The sequence below is a fragment of the Mercenaria mercenaria genome, chromosome 11 (genome assembly GCF_021730395.1).
Source record: "Mercenaria mercenaria strain notata chromosome 11, MADL_Memer_1, whole genome shotgun sequence".
NCBI classification, from domain to species: Eukaryota; Metazoa; Mollusca; class Bivalvia; order Venerida; family Veneridae; genus Mercenaria; species Mercenaria mercenaria.
Window position 1 is genome coordinate 61,597,955 of NC_069371.1, and position 19,330 is coordinate 61,617,284.

General features: G+C 35.2%; 1 protein-coding gene across 8 annotated transcripts in view; it reads left to right on the forward strand.

Moving 5' to 3' along the window:
- Positions 1–19,330, forward strand: part of LOC123531388 (RNA-binding motif, single-stranded-interacting protein 3-like) — a 202,307-nt gene that overhangs the window by 10,891 nt on the left and 172,086 nt on the right. For all 8 annotated transcript variants that reach the window (XR_006682415.2, XR_006682416.2, XM_045312277.2 and 5 more), the window contains exon 2: positions 152–316. Coding sequence is in view for 6 of the 8 variants with exons in the window: in XM_045312277.2 (XP_045168212.2) it covers positions 152–316 (165 nt within the window). In the remaining 2 variants the exon portion in view is untranslated. The remainder of the gene's footprint in view (positions 1–151; positions 317–19,330) is intronic.

A 19,330-nucleotide genomic window follows, 5' to 3' on the forward strand; every position in this document is an offset into this window, starting at 1 on the left:
TCATAAAGGCAAGATCACTTGCCACCAGCAGGCTAAAGGTGATAACATACTGAAGAAGTTTCGATGAAACTTTAAATATAGATACAAAAATGTAGATAGCAATGATAATGTGCAGTGCATAAAAAATATATCGCTGTCTTACTCATTTCAGCAAAACAAACTTCAGTATATACAGACTCCTCGTGTGATGTCCCCAACTGCGATAACAGCAACCTCAAACTCGCCACCTCAACATTTGTGGTCAAGACAAAACATGTATACACCCAACCAGCCAGATCCTGCCGCATATGGCAGCTACACATCACAACCATCCACAGTAAGTCTTTGATATTTTTTCATTCCTGCAGAAAGCAGATTATGACCTCTGCACAGGATTATTGTTAAACATTCATCCCTGCCACACAGCAAATTACGTGACGATGGCAAGACCGTGTGATGGTAAATATAGCAACACGCTTGGCAACTCCTAGTGAATCAAATGCTTGTAATTATCTACAGACAAATGGTCCTTGATATTGTAGTTTTTAGGAATATGGTGAAAGTATTTAAATCTGTGTGTATATGCTGTAAGCAATTCATCAGATACTTTGACTCTAAATACTTTAAAGTAATTATATTATTTGCATTTTGACATGTGGGCGTCTCGGTAACAGAAAAGAAAGTGAATGTGTAGTCTTTCTGAAATTGTTGTGTTTTAGTTTATTACTTGGAGTACAATCAAATATTTTATTATATTTTAATTATTGAGAAACAAAATTGAAAAATGAAAAAAATAGCATTCAGCTGCAGTTCAGCTGATGGGCTGATAAGGGGAAGTAACAATGTGTTAAACATTTGAACCAGTAAAGAAAGGTAACTGCTCTAAACTGAAACTTAGTAGTAGTAAACTTTGTTATCTCTCTTGGATGCATTGAGTGAAATATTATTTTACATTTTATTAAGATGATTTATCACTAAGTTTTTCATCAGATTGATGCATATGTTTCATCAGATGCATATTTACATATCATATTTTGATTAAGGAGTTCACTTATATAACATGTACACTTGACTTGTAGGCTCTTTACTTTGTGCAGTTATTATATATCCCATGCTACCATATTTTAAGAGTTGAATTCAGTTGTAAGTTAAAGTCAACTTATTTTGTGGCCCTCATTTTTATGCCCCCGAAGGGAGGCATATAGTTTTTGAACCGTCTGTCTGTCTGTCGTTCTGTCAGTCTGTCGGTCTGTCCGCAATTTTCGTGTCCGGTCCATATCTTTGTCATCGATGGATAGATTTTCAAATAACTTGGCATGAATGTGTACCACAGTAAGACGACGTGCAATGCGCAAGACCCAGGTCCGTAGCTCAAAGGTCAAGGTCACACTTAGACGTTAAAGGATAGTGCATTGATGGGCGTGTCCGGTCCATATCTTTGTCATCGATGGATGGATTTTCAAATAACTTGGCATGAACGTGTACCACAGTAAGACGACGTGCAGTGCGCAAGACCCAGGTCTGTAGCTCAAAGGTCAAGGTCACACTTAGACGTTAAAGGATAGTGCATTGATGGGCGTGTCCGGTCCCATATCTTTGTCATCGATGGATGGATTTTCAAATAACTTGGCATGAATGTGTACCACAGTAAGACGACGTGCAGTGTGCAAGACCCAGGTCCGTAGCTATAAGGTCAAGGTCACACTTAGATGTTAAAGGATAGTGCATTGATGGGCGTGTCCGGTCCATATCTTTGTCATCGATGGATGGATTTTCAAATAACTTGGCATGAATGTGTACCACAGTAAGATGACGTGCAGTGCGCAAGACCCAGGTCCGTAGCTCAAAGGTCAAGATCACACTTAGATGTTAAAGGATAGTGCATTGATGGGCGTGTCCGGTCCATATCTTTGTCATCGATGGATGGATTTTCAAATAACTTGGCATGAATGTGTACCACAGTAAGACGACGTGTCACACGCAAGACCCAGGTCCGTAGCTCAAAGGTCAAGGTCACACTTAGACGTTAAAGATCATTTTTCATGATAGTGCATTGATGGGCATGTCCGGTTCATATCTTTGTCATTCATGCATGGATTTTAAAATAACTATTCATGAATGTGTGACACAGTAAGACGATGTGTCGCGCGCAAGACCCAACTCTGTAGGTCAAAGGTCCTAAACTCTAACATCGGCCATAACTATTCATTCAAAGTGCCATCGGGGGCATGTGTCATCCTACGGAGACAGCTCTTGTTTAAAATGCAGATGTCCATTCGAAAAGTTTTGAAAGTCTGAAATCTTTTTTAGTACACTGATATTATGATTGTAGTTTGATTATTATGTCTCCCACCACATAGTGGTGTGGGAGATGTATTGATTTACTCCAGTCTGTGTGTCCGTCTGTCTGTCACAAAGCTTGTCCGCACTCTAAGTTGAACATTTCTCATCCGATCTTCACCAAACTTGAACAAAATGTGTTTGACCATAAGAACTCGGCCAAGTTCGATGACTAGCCAAATCCGCCTAGGCACTTTTGAATTATGGCCCTTGAATTACTGATCGGATCCACTCATCCAGACCATGTGATTGGGTCCACTCATCAAAGCCATCTAGAGAAACTAGACATTTTTCATAAGGGCAGTTGTGGGAGACATGTGATTTTCTCAAAAGCATCTCTAGTTAAATTTTGAGTTATGGCCCCTTTTTTCAAATGTTTTTAAAGTATAAGTCTTCTGAATAATGAAAAGACCATTCTGTTGAATAGCCGATGGGTTTTAAAAGACTTTTAACGTCTGTTGTCTGATAAAACGATAATTGTTTATGAAAATCATGCTTTTTGATTAGAAAATGTTTTCAGTAAATGAAAGTAAAAGTTTAAATATCAGAAAAGTTGTTTGTGTTGTCACAACAGTTGTCATTCTTTTGTAAATCTGTGAAAAAAATATGGATAAAATGTAGGGGTGGGCGATATACCGTGGTAGACCGGTTATTGCGATGTTTTTTTCCGACGATACGATATTGTGATATGATTTTCGAATACCGGTTATGTTATAACATTAAGTAACACTAACGTAAACCAAGAAGATTCACAAAAAAAATCCTTTTCTAGCAGCCAGCACGATTCAACTTTGTTTTCATTTTTCTCCTTTCATTTCCGGTGCAGGTAGCAGACTGGTTTACAGCTATTTTACGGACCCAATTCCACATAATAAAACCAATAAGAAAATTTAGATAAATATAATTTCGTATTTGTCAGCGACTCATTAGTAATTTTTCTATCAACTAGAATTTATTATTCATACAACAGCTATACCACTTTCCTCGTTTATAATCGGTGAATTGAGCAACCTGTGTAATATGATTGTATCCGTAAACCGAATGTAGTGCCGCACAATAAATCAAATAATATTTTGATGCAGTCTACTTTCGCTTTTGAATATTCGGTAATACTCCCCATAATCTAGTCAAAACTTTTTATTTTTTTGTTTACTGGTATTTTTATTTATTGAGAAGGTCGAGCAAACACCTGTGTTGTTGATACTAGTCATTTTACTCATTTTTAATTGAATAATTTGAAAAAAACAGTATGATTCGTCATGTTTTTGTTCATTAAATAACTGGTACAATATATCGCAGTATATTGCAATATCCACATACAATATTGCAATATATCGCAATACCAATTTTCGTGGCAATACCCACCCCTAATAAAATGCTACAATCTTAGTGTTGAACAATCACTGAATGGTCCGAGGGATTTTAAACATTATTTTACAAATTATGTAGTTCATTATACTTTCGTTATGTATAAATACTGTGGGCCTATGCAATAAAAGAAAGTAGTTCACTGCGCACGTCCATAACCATGTTTTACTTTCATTTTCTAAAACAAGGTAAGCACTGTCAATATTCATAATATATCAAAAATAGGCGCATACGGCTTATCTATAAGTGCATATCAAATATAAGTGCATAGTTTTGGCTTAAGTATAAGCGCATTTCAAAAATAGGCGCATAAAAGTGTCACTAAAATTATTATAAGCGTATACGCTTATTTACCAGATTTTACAGTATGATAACAGAATATCTGACTTTAATCATTCTGTTTAATGAAACCCTAGCATTCTGGGAGCCGTAGTACCCATTTAAAAAGAGGGTAACTGTTGAGAATAAATTGTTAAAAAAAACAACACAAACTGTGAAACATCACTGAATTTTGACAGTGTATATGAAACATTTTTTTTATGTTATTTTCAAAGAATTTTGTCTGATGATGAAAATATATTATAGCAAAATATTTGATTACTGATGTATGTAGTATACCTGTCTTCTTTATACCAAATTATACATGCTTTTAAGTGTCTTTTATGTTCGACTTCTTGAACATTTTCTTTATTATTCTGAAATGATTTAAAAAATGTATAGATTTTCTGAATTTACATTAAAGTTTATGTGTAAAATAAGGATAAATTGCACACCTGTACCTAGTTTTCATCTAAAATATGGTTAAAAAACTGTAAAGAATTTTGAGCTTCCCATTCAAGTATACAATATGACCGATTACTTGAAAGATGAAATCTTAACCCCATTAAGCTGTTATCAACATGTGGAGTTTCATACATCTGTTGAAAATATTTTATGAAAAAATACGACATTTTACACTATAAAATGTATCTTTTGCATTTTGAATAAAGTTTTGAGTCGTCATCAATTTACATTTCTTTAAAGACCCTCACAGGGTTTCAAATTTTTGTCACAGTTTTGGGTGTTGTTTTGTACCAGGGGCCCCACATTTCTTTTAAACTATGCTTAAGTAACCGTGAAAAATGTAATTTCATACCATATGTAATATAAGTATCAACAGTGTCATCATAATGGGTGAATCTTTATTATAGTAATAAACTGGCGTGAGAAAATTGTTTATGGTGATTGTCATAGTTACTTGTGATGTGGTAATTTTTTTCGCCACCGTATTTGAGAAAAAATTTTTTTTTTACATTTTTTTATGCAAGTGTGGCTTTGATACATCAACAGTTACTTAAAAGTATTATAGGTTAGGGAATACCATGTCAATATATTAAAAGATTATGGCAGGACACCCAGGGTGATCTGATGTAACTAACATTCCATATTGCCTAAATATTTTATACCTGCCAGTAAACTAACTTCACACACATGCTGCTGAATTAATTTTAAAAAACATTTAACAGTAATTCTGTCCTTTAACTAAGATTCTATGTGCAATTTCTTCCTACTACTGCTAATGGCTCAGGAATATTAGCAAAGGTGATATAACCAGAAATTTCCCTTTACATTTTTATATCTTTTCTTTTTCGTTTTTTATTTGCTTTTTTAAAATTTTCTCTTTTTTTTGGGGCTTAACATTACTCAGATACAGTTTTAAAGCCTAACTGCACATTCTGGTTTCTGATTCTTTATGGGGCTTCTGGACCTAAAATGCAAAGTAAAAAGGGGGGATAATTCATGAAATATTGGTGCAGTAGTTATAGCCCGTCTTACAATTTCATCTGGGAGAAGCATTGCATTTTGTGTTCACTTGGTGGAAGTAGTGCTCTGTATTTCCTCTATGCATTATATTAATCTCGAACAATTTCTTCTATGACGTTCCCTTTTTTTTTTAATAAAGGGTGGGGTATGTAGATAAAATCTGTTGACAGAGATTTTGAACTTTATGGCATTTGGTATTAGTTAACCACTTCAGCCACCTACAGATTGTAAAGTCATTAGAGAGGTTTATGGACACCTAGCTGCCATGAGATAATTTCTGAAATATTCATTACTTCAGATTATTAATAATCCTACCAGGTATGATAAGTGGTAATAAACATTAGAAATAGATAAACATGTTTATTTTGGTAAGTAAGTGGTAATAATATAAAGATGGTTTAAAGCACTGTAAATTATTTTGAGCGTCAGTTGTTTGTGTGGCTCTAGGGTCATTCTTTGTTAGTTTAGATTTGAGGCTACTCGCAGCCATGTATATATTGTTTGGTAATCTTTCTCCAAAACTTTTTCGATGTAAATGAGATGTGAAACCAAAGTTTGTAGTCCTGTTTGGCGCCATATAACCTATATTGTGTTGGTGCGCCGTAAAACCCAAATAAATAAATAAATTCTCCAAAACTTCAATTCTACATTGATCAGTTTATTGTGACTTAAAAAACAGAAACTTAATTTTAATTATTTACGTATAAAAAATAGAGGATGGATATAAAACCAGTGTTATCCTGTCTGTAATTAGGCTTTGGTATACCTTCATGACTTGTGAGCCTTTGCCAAGTAAAGTGAAGTAATCAGTGCATCGGGAGACAATCAAAATCCCCTTGATCAAAATCCCCTTCACTGAAAAATGACAGGGTGTTACAAAATCCCCTTCATACTTTTGCAGGGGGTATCATAATCCCCTCTGTGATTTTTACTTATTGTACCCCCCGACAACAAAGTTGTAAGGGGGGGTATACTGGTTTCGGGTTGTCTGTCTGTCTGCCTGTCCGTCTGTCCGTCTGTCCGTAGACGCAATCTTGTGCGCACCATCTCTCCTTATCCCCTTGACAGAATTTAATGAAACTTCACACAAGTGATCAGTACCAACAGTAGCTGTGCATGGGGCATGTTAGGTTCTTTTAGAAAAAAAATTTGCAGAGTTATGGGACTTTGTTTTTTTGTTACTATACTATATACATAGACACAATCTTGTGTGCACCATCTCTCCTCATCCCCTTGACACAATTTAATGAAACTTCACACAAGTGATCAGTAACAACAGTAGTTGTGCATGGGGCATGTTAGGTTCTTTCTGAAAAAAAATTTGCAGAGTTATGGGACTTTGTTTTTTTGTTACTATACTATATTTGTTACTTTACTATATACATAGACACAGTCTTGTGCGCACCATCTCTCCTCATCCCCTTGACACAATTTAATGAAACTTCACACAAGTGATCAGTAACAACAGTAGTTGTGCATGGGGCATGTTAGGTTCTTTCAGCGACAAAAATTGCAGAGTTATGGGACTTTGTTTCTTGTTAACATACTATGTAGATACAGTCTGCATATGCAATCTTGTGTGTGCCTAATCTATCAAACCCTTACACACAATTTAATGAAACTTTACACAAGTGATCAGTACCAACCCTAGTTGTACATGGTGCATGTTACATTCTTTTAGATAAATATTCTGCATAGTTATGGGACTTTGTTTTTTGTTACTATACTGTATACATACAGTCTATATACATACAGTCCACATAATTATGCAATCTTGTGTGTGTCAAATTGCGATGTACTGTGTCAGTGCATGCGGGGGGTACATTCATCACCTTTAGTGATAGCTCTAGTTTTATCAAGTTCAAATACAACTATATACAATTTTAAAGTCTATTGCATAAAGCACGTAGGTAAATACAATGCCTTAAGCAAACATAATATAATTTGGAGCACTGATATCTATATATCTATAATGTTAATCACAGAGGGGATTATGAATACCCTCTGCAAATGTGTGAAGGGGATTTTGTAACACCCAGTCATTTTTCAGTGGAGGGGATTTTGATCAAGGGGATTTTGGTATACACTCCAGTGCATCACTCTTTTATGCTTATCCTTTGTTGATTATCTTTGTGAGCTGTTGCTCCTTGAACAGATTTTCATGACCTGTAGCAGGGTGTGTTGGCATTGACACATTTATATCTTGGTTGCTATAAAAATAGCATGACTATTGGTAGAGGTCTCCATTGTCAAGTGGTTAATACTTCAAATTACTTGTCCCTTACCAATGTGGGTTCGAGTCTGACTCGGGATGTTGAATTCTTCATGTGAGGAAGCCATCCAGCTGGTTTATGGAAGGTCGTTAGATCTACCTGGGTGCCCACTCATGATAAGATAATGCATGGAGGGGCCTCTGAGGTCTTGCTCCAACATCAAAGCTGGAGAGTCGCCATATGACCTAAGATTATGTCAGTAAAGCCAACAAAAACAAACAAGATTACATAGCTTTGGGCATAGTTTTGTTATTTTAAAGTCTTTCACTTAAAAATTCAGTAGTAGTAAGTGTTATGAAAGACTTTGTAGGAAAGGATTGTTTTATTAATTGATAGCATTATTGATGCTTCCATTCTATATCATATAGTGTTTCTTTAATATTTTTACTGAAATTATGATTAATTTAAACAAGAAACCTGATGTAACAACATGAATAAAATGAAATTAAAATTTCCCAAAAGTGATGCAATAAGCCAAAGTAGAAATTGCAATTTCATTATTTCAGCTGATATAAAAGATATCGAAGTTTTCAATTTAATTGACTTTTATCTGCTCCTTTTTTCACTGATAAAAGATGGACATGTAATTAAATGATCAAATATGGCTTCTCTGATCTTTGATTAAATTTTGTCATATTCCATAGATTAGATAATGCTAATTGAATTCCTGTATTTAATGGTGCAAAAATCAAAGTGGCTAAAAATGTAGTGTGGCTTTTTTTAAAATGGAGACCACAGAATGATAGATATTTTATGAATTAACAGCACCAGTTTTTATCAAATTCATTAATATTCTGATCAGTGGTACATGAATTATGGTGTTAAATCTATTGAACATTTCATTTAACCCTTGAAATAGGTTTAAAACCAGATAAAAAAGTATCAAGCTGTTAGTTTTACCCCCACAGCTGTAACAAGCAATAGGAATAGAATAATTTTTTTTCTAATTGATATAAAACCTTAATTTATTTTATCATGCATGACACAGATCTCTTCTTTCATTTCTTAAGAAGTCTCTAAGAAGGTCAGTGACAGATCTTCATTTCCTCAGCTTGTTTTTATTTCCATATCATACATTTTAGTATCATTTATTATGCCCCCAAGACGTGGGTATATTGTTTTGATCATTTCTGGGTTAGTCGATAATGCAGATAATACCGTTTGTTTTCTGATCAGTAAGGAGAGAATACTTGGTCTTAGAGTGATCAAACTAAGGAATATATTGCCTGAGGTGAGGAAATGACCTCTACTGTTTTGGAGGTGAAAAGGTCAAAGGTCAAGGTCACAAGTGATATTGAATCTGAAAACAGTTTCCACTCAGTAACTGGAGAATGCTTTGGTCTACGGTGTTTCAGATTTCACAAAATGATTGCTTGTGTTCACAAAATGACCACTGTTTTTAGGAGTTCAGTAGGTCAAAGGTCAAGATCTAAGTGACCTTGAGATTAAAGTCTGTTCCCAGTCAACGAATTGAAAATGCTAAGGCCTAGGACTACCAAACTTTATAAGATGATTGTATTTGGTCAAAAGATGACCCCTATTACTTAAGGCATCAGCAGGTCAAAGTTCAATGTCAGAGTTTCATGGCAATAGCTGGAGAATGCTTTGAAGTACAGCCATCAAAATTTATGGCAAGATTATCTGTTAACATTAGGTCAAGGTCTTGGCATTATTGAGACTGTAGAGTGCCACCAATCTACCTTAGACAGAACATCCTGTTGGGAAGAGAGAAATATAATGTCTAATACACAGTTCTTGATCATCTTAACTTGTTCAAGGGCAAATGTGTGACAATATTAATTTTGATGTCTATTAGAAAGGTATTAGAAAGGCAGTTATTACAGTTTTATTATCTTTTTTTTCCAGTAAATGTTTAAGGCAAGTTACTTGAATATCAATATTTACAAAAACAAGGTTATGACCTAACAAGAAAAATTACTTTAACCTTTAGCCTGCTGGCGGCAATTGATTTTGCCTTTGCGACCAGTGCAGACCAAGATCAGCCTGCACATCCATGCAGTCTGATCATGGTCTGCACTGTTCGCTATTCAGCCAGTAATTTTTCAGTGAACACCCTTTGATAAACAACTGGCACTGCCCAAATTGAATAATGGATCAATCCATTTTAGAAATTCAGCAGGGTAAAGGTTAAATCTTTGACCCAAAAGCTAAAAGTTACCTTGACCTTCAAGTGGTGCACACAATACATCATCTTTACGTGGTCAGTGTTTGTTTCATAATGCATGATGAACATCTGTTTATTAACTTAGTTATTGACCTGACAAGAAAAATGACCTAATATGTTCATCCTATTAGTGTGACCTTGACCTTGGATTATGGTTCATTGTTTTATAAATTACCTTGTTACTGTAATTGCGAAATTAATATGTTTTGTTAGCTCACATGAGCCAAAGGCTCAGTGTAAGCTATTGTGATCGCTTACCATCCAGCGTCCGGCCGGCCATCCACATTTTCCTTTAAACAACATCATCTCCTAAACCACCAAGTCACCGCCTCGGTAGCCAAGTGGTAGAGCGTCTGCTTCGAGTGCAGGAGGTCGTGGGTTCGATCCCTGGCCGCGTCATACCAAAGACGTAAAAAAGGTACAAGTAGCTTCCTCGCTTGGTGCTCAGCATTAAGAGGATAGTACTAGGACTGGTCAGCCCGGTGTCAGTATAATGTGACTGGGTGGGGTATCATGTCATGTGTCTACGGCGTGATATTCCAGTGAGGCAGCACTATAAAGTTGGGCATTGTGCTCACTGCTACAAGTAGACACCGTCGTTCATATGACTGAAAAATTGTTGAGAAAGACGTTAAACCCGAACACATACACTTACATACATAAACCACCAAGTCAGTTTTGATGAAACTTCACAGGGATGATCCTTGGATGGTCTCCTTTAAATATGACTCAAAGAATTGAATTCCGTACAGAGATCTGGTTGCCATGGCAACCGAAAGGAAAAACTTTAAAAATCTTCTTGTCCAAAACCATAAGGCCTAGGGCTTTGAAATTTGGTATGTAGCATCAGCTAGTGGGTCTCTACCAAGATTGTTCAAATTATCCCCCTTTGGTCAAATATGGCCCCACCCCGGGGGTCACATGGTTTATATAGACATGTATAGGGAAAAACTTTGAAAATCTTCTTGTCCAAAACCATAAGGCCTAGGACTTTGATATTTAGTATGTAGCATCATCTAGTGGGCCTCTACAAAGATTGTTCAAATTATCCCCCTAGGATTTAATACGGCCCCGCCCTGGGGGGTCATATTGTTTGTATAGACTTATATAGGGAAAAACTTTGAAAATTTTCTTGTCAAAAAACAAAAGAGCCTAGGGCTTTTACATTGGGTATGTAGCATCATATAGTGGGCCTCTACCTAGATTGTTCAAATGATGCCCCTAGGATGAAATATGGCCCCGCCCAGGGGGGTCACGTGGTTTATATAGACTTGTATACGAAAAAAACTTTAAGAATCATCTTGTCTAAAACCACAAGACCTAGGCTTTTGATATTTGGTTTATTGCATTGCCTTGTGGTCCTCTACCAAGATTGTTCAAATTATTCCCCTAGGGTGAAAAGAGGCCCTGCCCTGGGATCCCAAGTTCTACATAGACTTATATGGGAAAAAACTTTAAAAATCTTCTTGTCTGAAAGTTCAAGGCCTATGCCTTCGATATTTTGTTGGTATCATTGCTTAGTTGATCTCTAACAAGATTGTTCGAATTATGCCCCTGGGGTGAAAAGAGGCCCCGCCCCAGGGGTCACTTGATATATGAGTTATATAGGAAAAAATAATTAAAAAATTATCAGATCATATTTCCTAGACTGTTCTATTATATTTACCTGATGACCCCAAGTGATAAGGGGTCACCGACTGTGACCTTGACCTACTGAACTACTTTCTTGTTTTTTAAGATACAGCCTTGAAATTTGGATGACATGTACAGTTTTGCACATCGATCTTAAAACTGACTTTCAGTGACCATGAATGTGACCTACTGACCTACTTTCTTGTTTTTTAAGATACAGCCTTGAAATTTGGATGACATGTACAGTTTTGCACACAGATCTTAAAACTGACTTTTAGTGACCATGAATATGACCTACTGACCTACTTTCTTGTTTTTGAAGCTTTAGCAAAGAAATTTGTTCAAGCAAGCGCAACTTAACTCAGGTGAGCCCTCTTGTAATTGTAAAGTTATCAAAACAGACTGATAGACAGACAATCAACAGACAAATGAACCTATAGTCCCGAAAATTGGTCTTCAGCTAATAAGACGAAGATCTTTTCAGAATCTGTATCCTCATTTTTCCAAATTTTCTGCATTAAGAAGAGAAACATTTTTCATTGATATTATGTTGTAAAACACTTCTAATATTTTAATAAAACTTCAGAGTATTCCAATCATTATGTGACCTTTATCTGACCACTGCTATAACTCAGTGGTAGAGTGTCTGCTATTACTGAGGGAGATCGGGGTTTCGTTCCCTGGCAGCGTCATATCTAAGATCTGACAAAATGGTACTGGTAGCTTGGCACTTAGTATTGAAAGGGTTGTACTAGGAGGTAAAATAAGCTCACGTATGATGTAAAGTATCAGTAAATGTATTTGTGGATGAGTATATAAAACTTCAAATAAAGTTTACCTTTACCGTTTACCTTTACCTTTATTGTTTATCTTTACCTTTATCATTTACCTTTATCATTTACCTTTACTGTTAAAAAATACCTTTACATTTACCTTTATCGTTTACCTTTATATTTATCATTTACCTCTATCATTTACTTTTATCATTTACCTTTACATTTACCTTTACCCTTTACCTTTATGTTAACCATTATCATTTACCTTTATCGTTTACCTTTATATTTATCATTTACTTTTATCATTTTCCTTCATCATTTACCTTTACAATTACCTTTAGCATTTACCCTTGCATTAACCGTTTACCTTTATCATTTACCTTTTACCTTTACTGTTATCATTTACCTTTACCTTTATCATTTACTAGGACATCTAAGAGCTGGGTGGCAATTATTTGTTACAGAACCTAATTATTACTGGTATCATAAAATATTGCTTGGGGATGCTACACTAATTATTGATAAAGATATCTTGATAGATTAGAGTTAGAAAATCGGTAACAGAAATGGGTAATTCTGTATCTTTATTATGTCATTTATAATTTCATGATTGATACCGAATAAGGAAATGTTCAAGGATAGTAGTGTTTTATAGCAAATTCTTTGACTTCCACGACCCCAGTGGCCAACTGATGAAATTTGTTGACTTGTGATCACTTATCCCTCACCCTGGTGAGGTCGGCATACAGCATTACATGTAGAGTTCTTTAATATTAGGGAGTTGGCAATCTAGCTTATAAATAGAAGGTCACAGGTTCTACCCAGATAGCCACTGGTGCCTGAAAAAATGGGACACCTAGGTTTTTCTGTAATGCTTGGAAGTCACTGTTTGAGCTAAATTGTGCTGGTGCGACTTTGAGCTTTCACAATAAAGCCTATAATGTTATAAAATATTCTGGCCAATCTTTAACCTGATTTTTTAGGGGGTTAGGGGCATTTAGTAGTGTTTTTTCAACAGTTATTCAGTTATGTAATAGTAGACAGTTATTACCTAACCAATGTTTCTAGATGCTGTACCAGTACAAACCTTTTCTCTGCAAGTAACTGCCAACATCCCCACATGAATCAGCAGAGGAGGAGGAATGATTTCAGATACAGTGTCTTTTATCAAGTTGTCACATAGAACATACGCCTTGCCCTGGGATTTAACTCGGGACCCTGCGATCTGTAGATCTGCGCTCTACCTATTGAGCTAAGCGGGCAGCCTAATTTCTAACCTGTGGTCAATTATTTAAGAAAGTTTGAAAAATGAAATATGACAAGTATTGCTTCCTGCTAACTTAGAAGTAGTAGAAGATTCAAATGCAGGACTTTTGCGCTCACATTGGGAGTTGTGCCTTCAAATTGTGAATTATGAGCTCAAGTTGGGAGTTCTGAGCTCAAGTTGAGAGTTCTGAGTACAGTTCTGAGTACAACTGTGAATTCAAGTTTAGAATTATGAACTCGAGTTAAGAGTTGTGAATTCAAGTTGAAAATTTTGAGTTCAAGTTGTTGTAGCTTATTTAACATCACTATTTTGTAATTTTCACCTGTATTTCAAACATATGGGGCTGTTGTCTCTCTGTTTAGTACAGAATATGTAACTTACAGTAAGAAAACCTGAACAATATTAAACCATAAAAAAAAAAAATTAAACAAAAAACATGTTTTATTCCATGTTATTGTTAAAGCATATTGCACATTTGAAAAAGGTATGAATGGTTAATATAATATTGAGAATTACATGTCATAATACAGAAAATACGCATTTAATTAATTACTCCTGATTTTCATTAGTTGAATCCTGAACAGAGTAATGAATTATGGGAAATGAAATAAACTTTACCGATTTATGTTGGATGATTGAATAATTTATTATCTTCTCACATTTTTTCCCTGTATAAGATAGCAGCTCTAATATTATGAGTTCCTACAAGTTGTAGTTGAGGTTAAGTATTTGTAACTTTTCAGCATCAGTGGAATTCACATAAATATATATTCATAAAGTTTGTATGTAAGAAATTAATCGCTGTTTGAATGTCTGCACCTACGCATTAAACTGATACAATATATTTCATACCCAAATGAAAACTACGCTAGCGATAATCTGTTGTTGCATACTTCTCTGAAATGACAAAATCATCAGCTAACAACAGATTTTTGTGCAACATATGTTCTGTCCTACCTAGTAGGCACCTGGGGACTTCCTCCGTCCTGCCATGCCTAGTAGAGCACCTGGGGACTTTCTCCATCCTGCCATGCCTAGTAGAGCACCTGAGGACCTCCTCCATTCATCAAGAGTAATTTCATGAAGGAAAGTAAATATATGATAATTATGACAGCACCCCCTCCCCATTGCTAACTCCCTTAGAGGATTTTCAAATGACTTAATGCATATGTTTAATACAAGGTCAAGGTCATACTATAAGATTAAAGGTCATAATATTAGAATTCTATGTAATGTTCAACATCTTTTTAGCCAACTAAAGGATTAGTTTATTATGCGGTATAACTATTAGCCACATTAGATGAGTGATGATAAGAGGGCAACTTTAAGAAATTCAGGGTCAAGATCATACTCATATAAGTTTCATAAAGACGGTTCCTTTTGCATCTGGTTTGGTTCAATCATGCATCTGTATCAGCACACAAAACAAAGCTTTGGCATGAGAAACATAAAAAACTTTGGCAGTTTGCGGGAAGAGAAAGTATTAACTTTGATACCAGGGTAAGAACATAGAGATGTTTTCCTTATTAAAGAAGCACTTTGTTTCAATCTTTGGCAATAGGTATAATAATTGCATAAATTGCTTGACGCCCTTTTTCATCAGCTGTAATAACCGTTATATGACTTTATCACATACTGACGGGATATAAAAGCCGTCTCTTCAGGAATGATAAGTTGCAGAGCCTTCTCGGAAAATGATGATTGTGCATTATGTGTCTCAGCAGTTATAAAATAGTCATAAATTCTTTCTTTAATGTCTTGTTTTTCTTGCTTGGCCTTGCAGCTTGCATCTACCAGCAGCCAATGATGTAATTGTATTGTCGGATACATGATGTCCAATTGTTAAATACACCTTGTCTAGGCTCACTAGTATCACAGGAAGGCAACTTTCTTAGCACTTCTGCTCTGTCATCTGTTCAAAGACCAGGTAGTTTGAAGCTCATATCTGACTTTCCTTGCTTTTGGGCATGAACCTTATGTTGAAGTAATGCTCACTCTTGTTCACTTTTCTTATGCTGAAGTAATGGTCACATTTGTTCACTGTCCAAGGAATGGTCACTCTCATGCTAAAGTAATGGTCACACTTGTTCACTGTCCTGACAATGATCACTCTCATGCTGAAGTAATGGTCACACTTGTTCACCATTGTAACAATTATCTCACTTGTGTTGAAGTAATGGTCACACTTGTTCACTGTTGTAGTAATGGTCACTCCTATGTTCAAGTAATACTCACTCTTGTTCACTGTCCAAGGAATGGTCCCTCTTATGCTGAAGTAGTGGTCACACTTGTTCACCGTTGTAGTACTGGTCACACTTGTTCGCTGTCAAAGCAGTGGTCATTCTCCTGTTGAAATGATGGCCACTCGTGATCACTATCTAAGCAATGGTCACTATTATATTTCAGTAATGGTCACTCTTGTTCACTGTTGTGGTCATGGTCACTCTTATTTTGAAGTAATGGTTACTCTTGTTCACTGTCCTAGGAATGGTCACTCTTATGTTAAAGTAATGGTCACTTTATTTCACTGTAGGGGCAATCTTATGCTACAGTAATGGTCACTCTTGTTCACTGTCCTAATGGTCACTCTTATGTTAAAGTAATGGTCGATCACACTTGTTCATTGTCCTAGGAATGGTCACTTTTACATAAGTAATGGTCACTCTTGTTCACAGAACTAGGAATGGTCACCCTTATGTTAAAATAATGGTCACTCTTGTTCACTGTCGTAACAATGGTCACCCTAATGTTAAAGTAATGGTCTCTCTTGTTCACTGTCGTAACAATGGTCACCCTAATGTTAAAGTAATGGTCTCTCTTGTTCACTGTCGTAACAATGGTCACCCTAATGTTAAAGTAATGGTCTGTCTTGTTCACTGTCGTAACAATGGTCACCCTTGTGTTAAAGTAATGGTCTCTCTTGTTCACATTTGTGGTTTCTTTTTGTGGGATATAAAAGTTTGTGTTTTGCTGTTTGCAGAGATACAAATATAAATCTTAAGAGGATACTTTCTTGTTTGTTGGGGTTGATGCAATAACAAACTCTACAATTTCAAATTAGTCCCCCATGATGTTGATTAATTTAGAATATATGTGTTTGTCAAGTAAAGAAAACTTTAAGTATTGGCCTATATCTAAAACTATATTTCTGAAAAATATTGTTACTCTTTCTAACACCATATGGTAGACATTGGTGATTATTTCTGACAATATTGAGATAATGTTGTCTTTTCTGTTGCAGAGCTATACAATATGCCACAAGTTTTATCACCTCGGAAAATGTCTGCTATTTACATCGAATTTGTCTGTGTCTGTATTCATGTATAGTGTTCTGTATTTGCTTCAAACTGTGAAAATAAAACTGTAGCAGAGTACAACATAATCAAATTTTATTAGTGAAAATACCTTTAACATATTAGGAACATGTAAAAGTTTACCTGTATTTTCATTAACATGTGTAACATGTAAGAATAGTAAGATAGTAGATTGCAATTGGAATTGATTCTGTATATTCAGGTAACATGTTACGTGTAACACAGGTTACAATTGACATAGATGTGACATTTTTTACATGCAGCACATGGTTCATCATTGTCATTAGTATAAAACATTGACATTGCTGTGCAGCACAACTGGTTTATAATTGACTTTGATGTAAAAAGATGTACAGCACACAGGGATGTGATATTTGATATGCAGTGCATGATTTACCACTGACATTAAACTTGAAGCATAACTTTAACTTGATGCTGTACCATTGACATTGATGTAATGTACGTCACAAGTAGCACATAGTTAACCATTGACATTAGCATAATAAATTATGGTTTACTGTTTACATTTAAAATACAGAAAATGGTTTACCATTGATATATAAATGCATTGTTATAATGTATTTTACATGCAGCATATGAGCTACCATTGACATTTTCCATGCAGCATATGGTTTTTACCATTTACATTGACGTAATATATTAAGTCACATGCATCACATGATCTACTACTGACGTTTACCATACAAAATACATTTTGCCATTTAAATTGATGAGATGTGTTTCACATGCAGCACATAATTTATCATTGACATTTACCATGCAGGATATGCTTTACCATTGACATTGATATAATATATTATTTCACATGTAGCACATGGTTTACCATAGACATAGATGTAATGCATATCACATGCAATATATACTTTACCATTGGCATTTAAGATGCAGCATATGCTTTACTAGTGACATTAATATAAGTTATATGACATGCTGCACATGGTTTACCATTGACATTTACCTTGCGGCATATGGTTTACCATTGACATTGATGTAATATATTATTTCACTTTCAGCACTTGGTTTACCATTGACATTTAACATGCAGCATATGCTTTTCCAATGACATTAATGTGATGTATTTCACATGAAACACAATCATGGTTTACCATATATATACATTAATATGATACTTTGGAAGCAAATGGTTTTCTGTTGACAATGATGCAATGTGTTTTTTCTGCAGCTCATGATTTACATTTTACATTGATTTACTACATGCAAAACATGCTTTAGCATTGACATTGCTGTTGAATGTATTTTACATGCAGTACATAGCTTACCATGGACACTGATGCTTTTGGCACTGATGGAATGTATTTTGCCTGCAGCTCACAGTTTACCATGACATTGATTTAATACATTTGCAGAACATGGTTAACCATTGATTTTTGTGTAATGTATTTCAATGGTTTACCCTTGACATTGAAGTAATATAATGGTAGCAAATAGTTTGCTATTGACATTGATTTGATATTTTGCATACAACTCATGGTTGAGAATTGACAATGATACCATAAACTTGCAGCACATGCATTTTACCTGCAGCACAGTCAGTCTGTTGTTGACATTGATGTTATATATTTTACATGCAACGCAGTCTGTCATTGACATTGATGTGAAATATTTTACATGCAACACAGTCTGTAATTGACATTGATGTAAAAAAAAATTACATGCAACACAGTCTGTCATTGACATTGATGTAAAATATTTTTTATGCAACACAGTCTGTATTGATGTAATAAATTTTACATGAAACACAGTCTGTCATTGACATGGATGGAAAATATTTTACAGGCAACACAGTCTGTCATTGACATTGATGGAAAATATTTTACAGGCAACACAGTCTGTCATTGACATTTATGAACTGTGATTGACATTAATGTAATGTATTTTACATGCAGCACACTCTGTCATTGACATTTATTTGATGTATTTTATATGCAGCATAGTCTGTCATTGACATTTATTTGATGTATTTTACATGCAGCACACTCTTGTCATTGACATTTATTTGATGTATTTTACATGCAGCACACTCTGTCATTGACATTTATTTGATGTATTTTATATGCAGCATACTCTGTCATTGACATTTATTTGATGTATTTTACATGCAGCACACTCTTGTCATTGACATTTATTTGATGTATTTTACATGCAGCACACTCTGTCATTGACATTTATTTGATGTATTGTTACATGCAGCATAGTCTGTCATTGACATTTATTTGATGTATTGTTACATGCAGCATAGTCTGTCATTGACATTTATTTGATGTATTTTACATGCAGCACACTCTGTCATTGACATTTATTTGATGTATTTTACATGCAGCACACTCTGTCATTGACATTTATTTGATGTA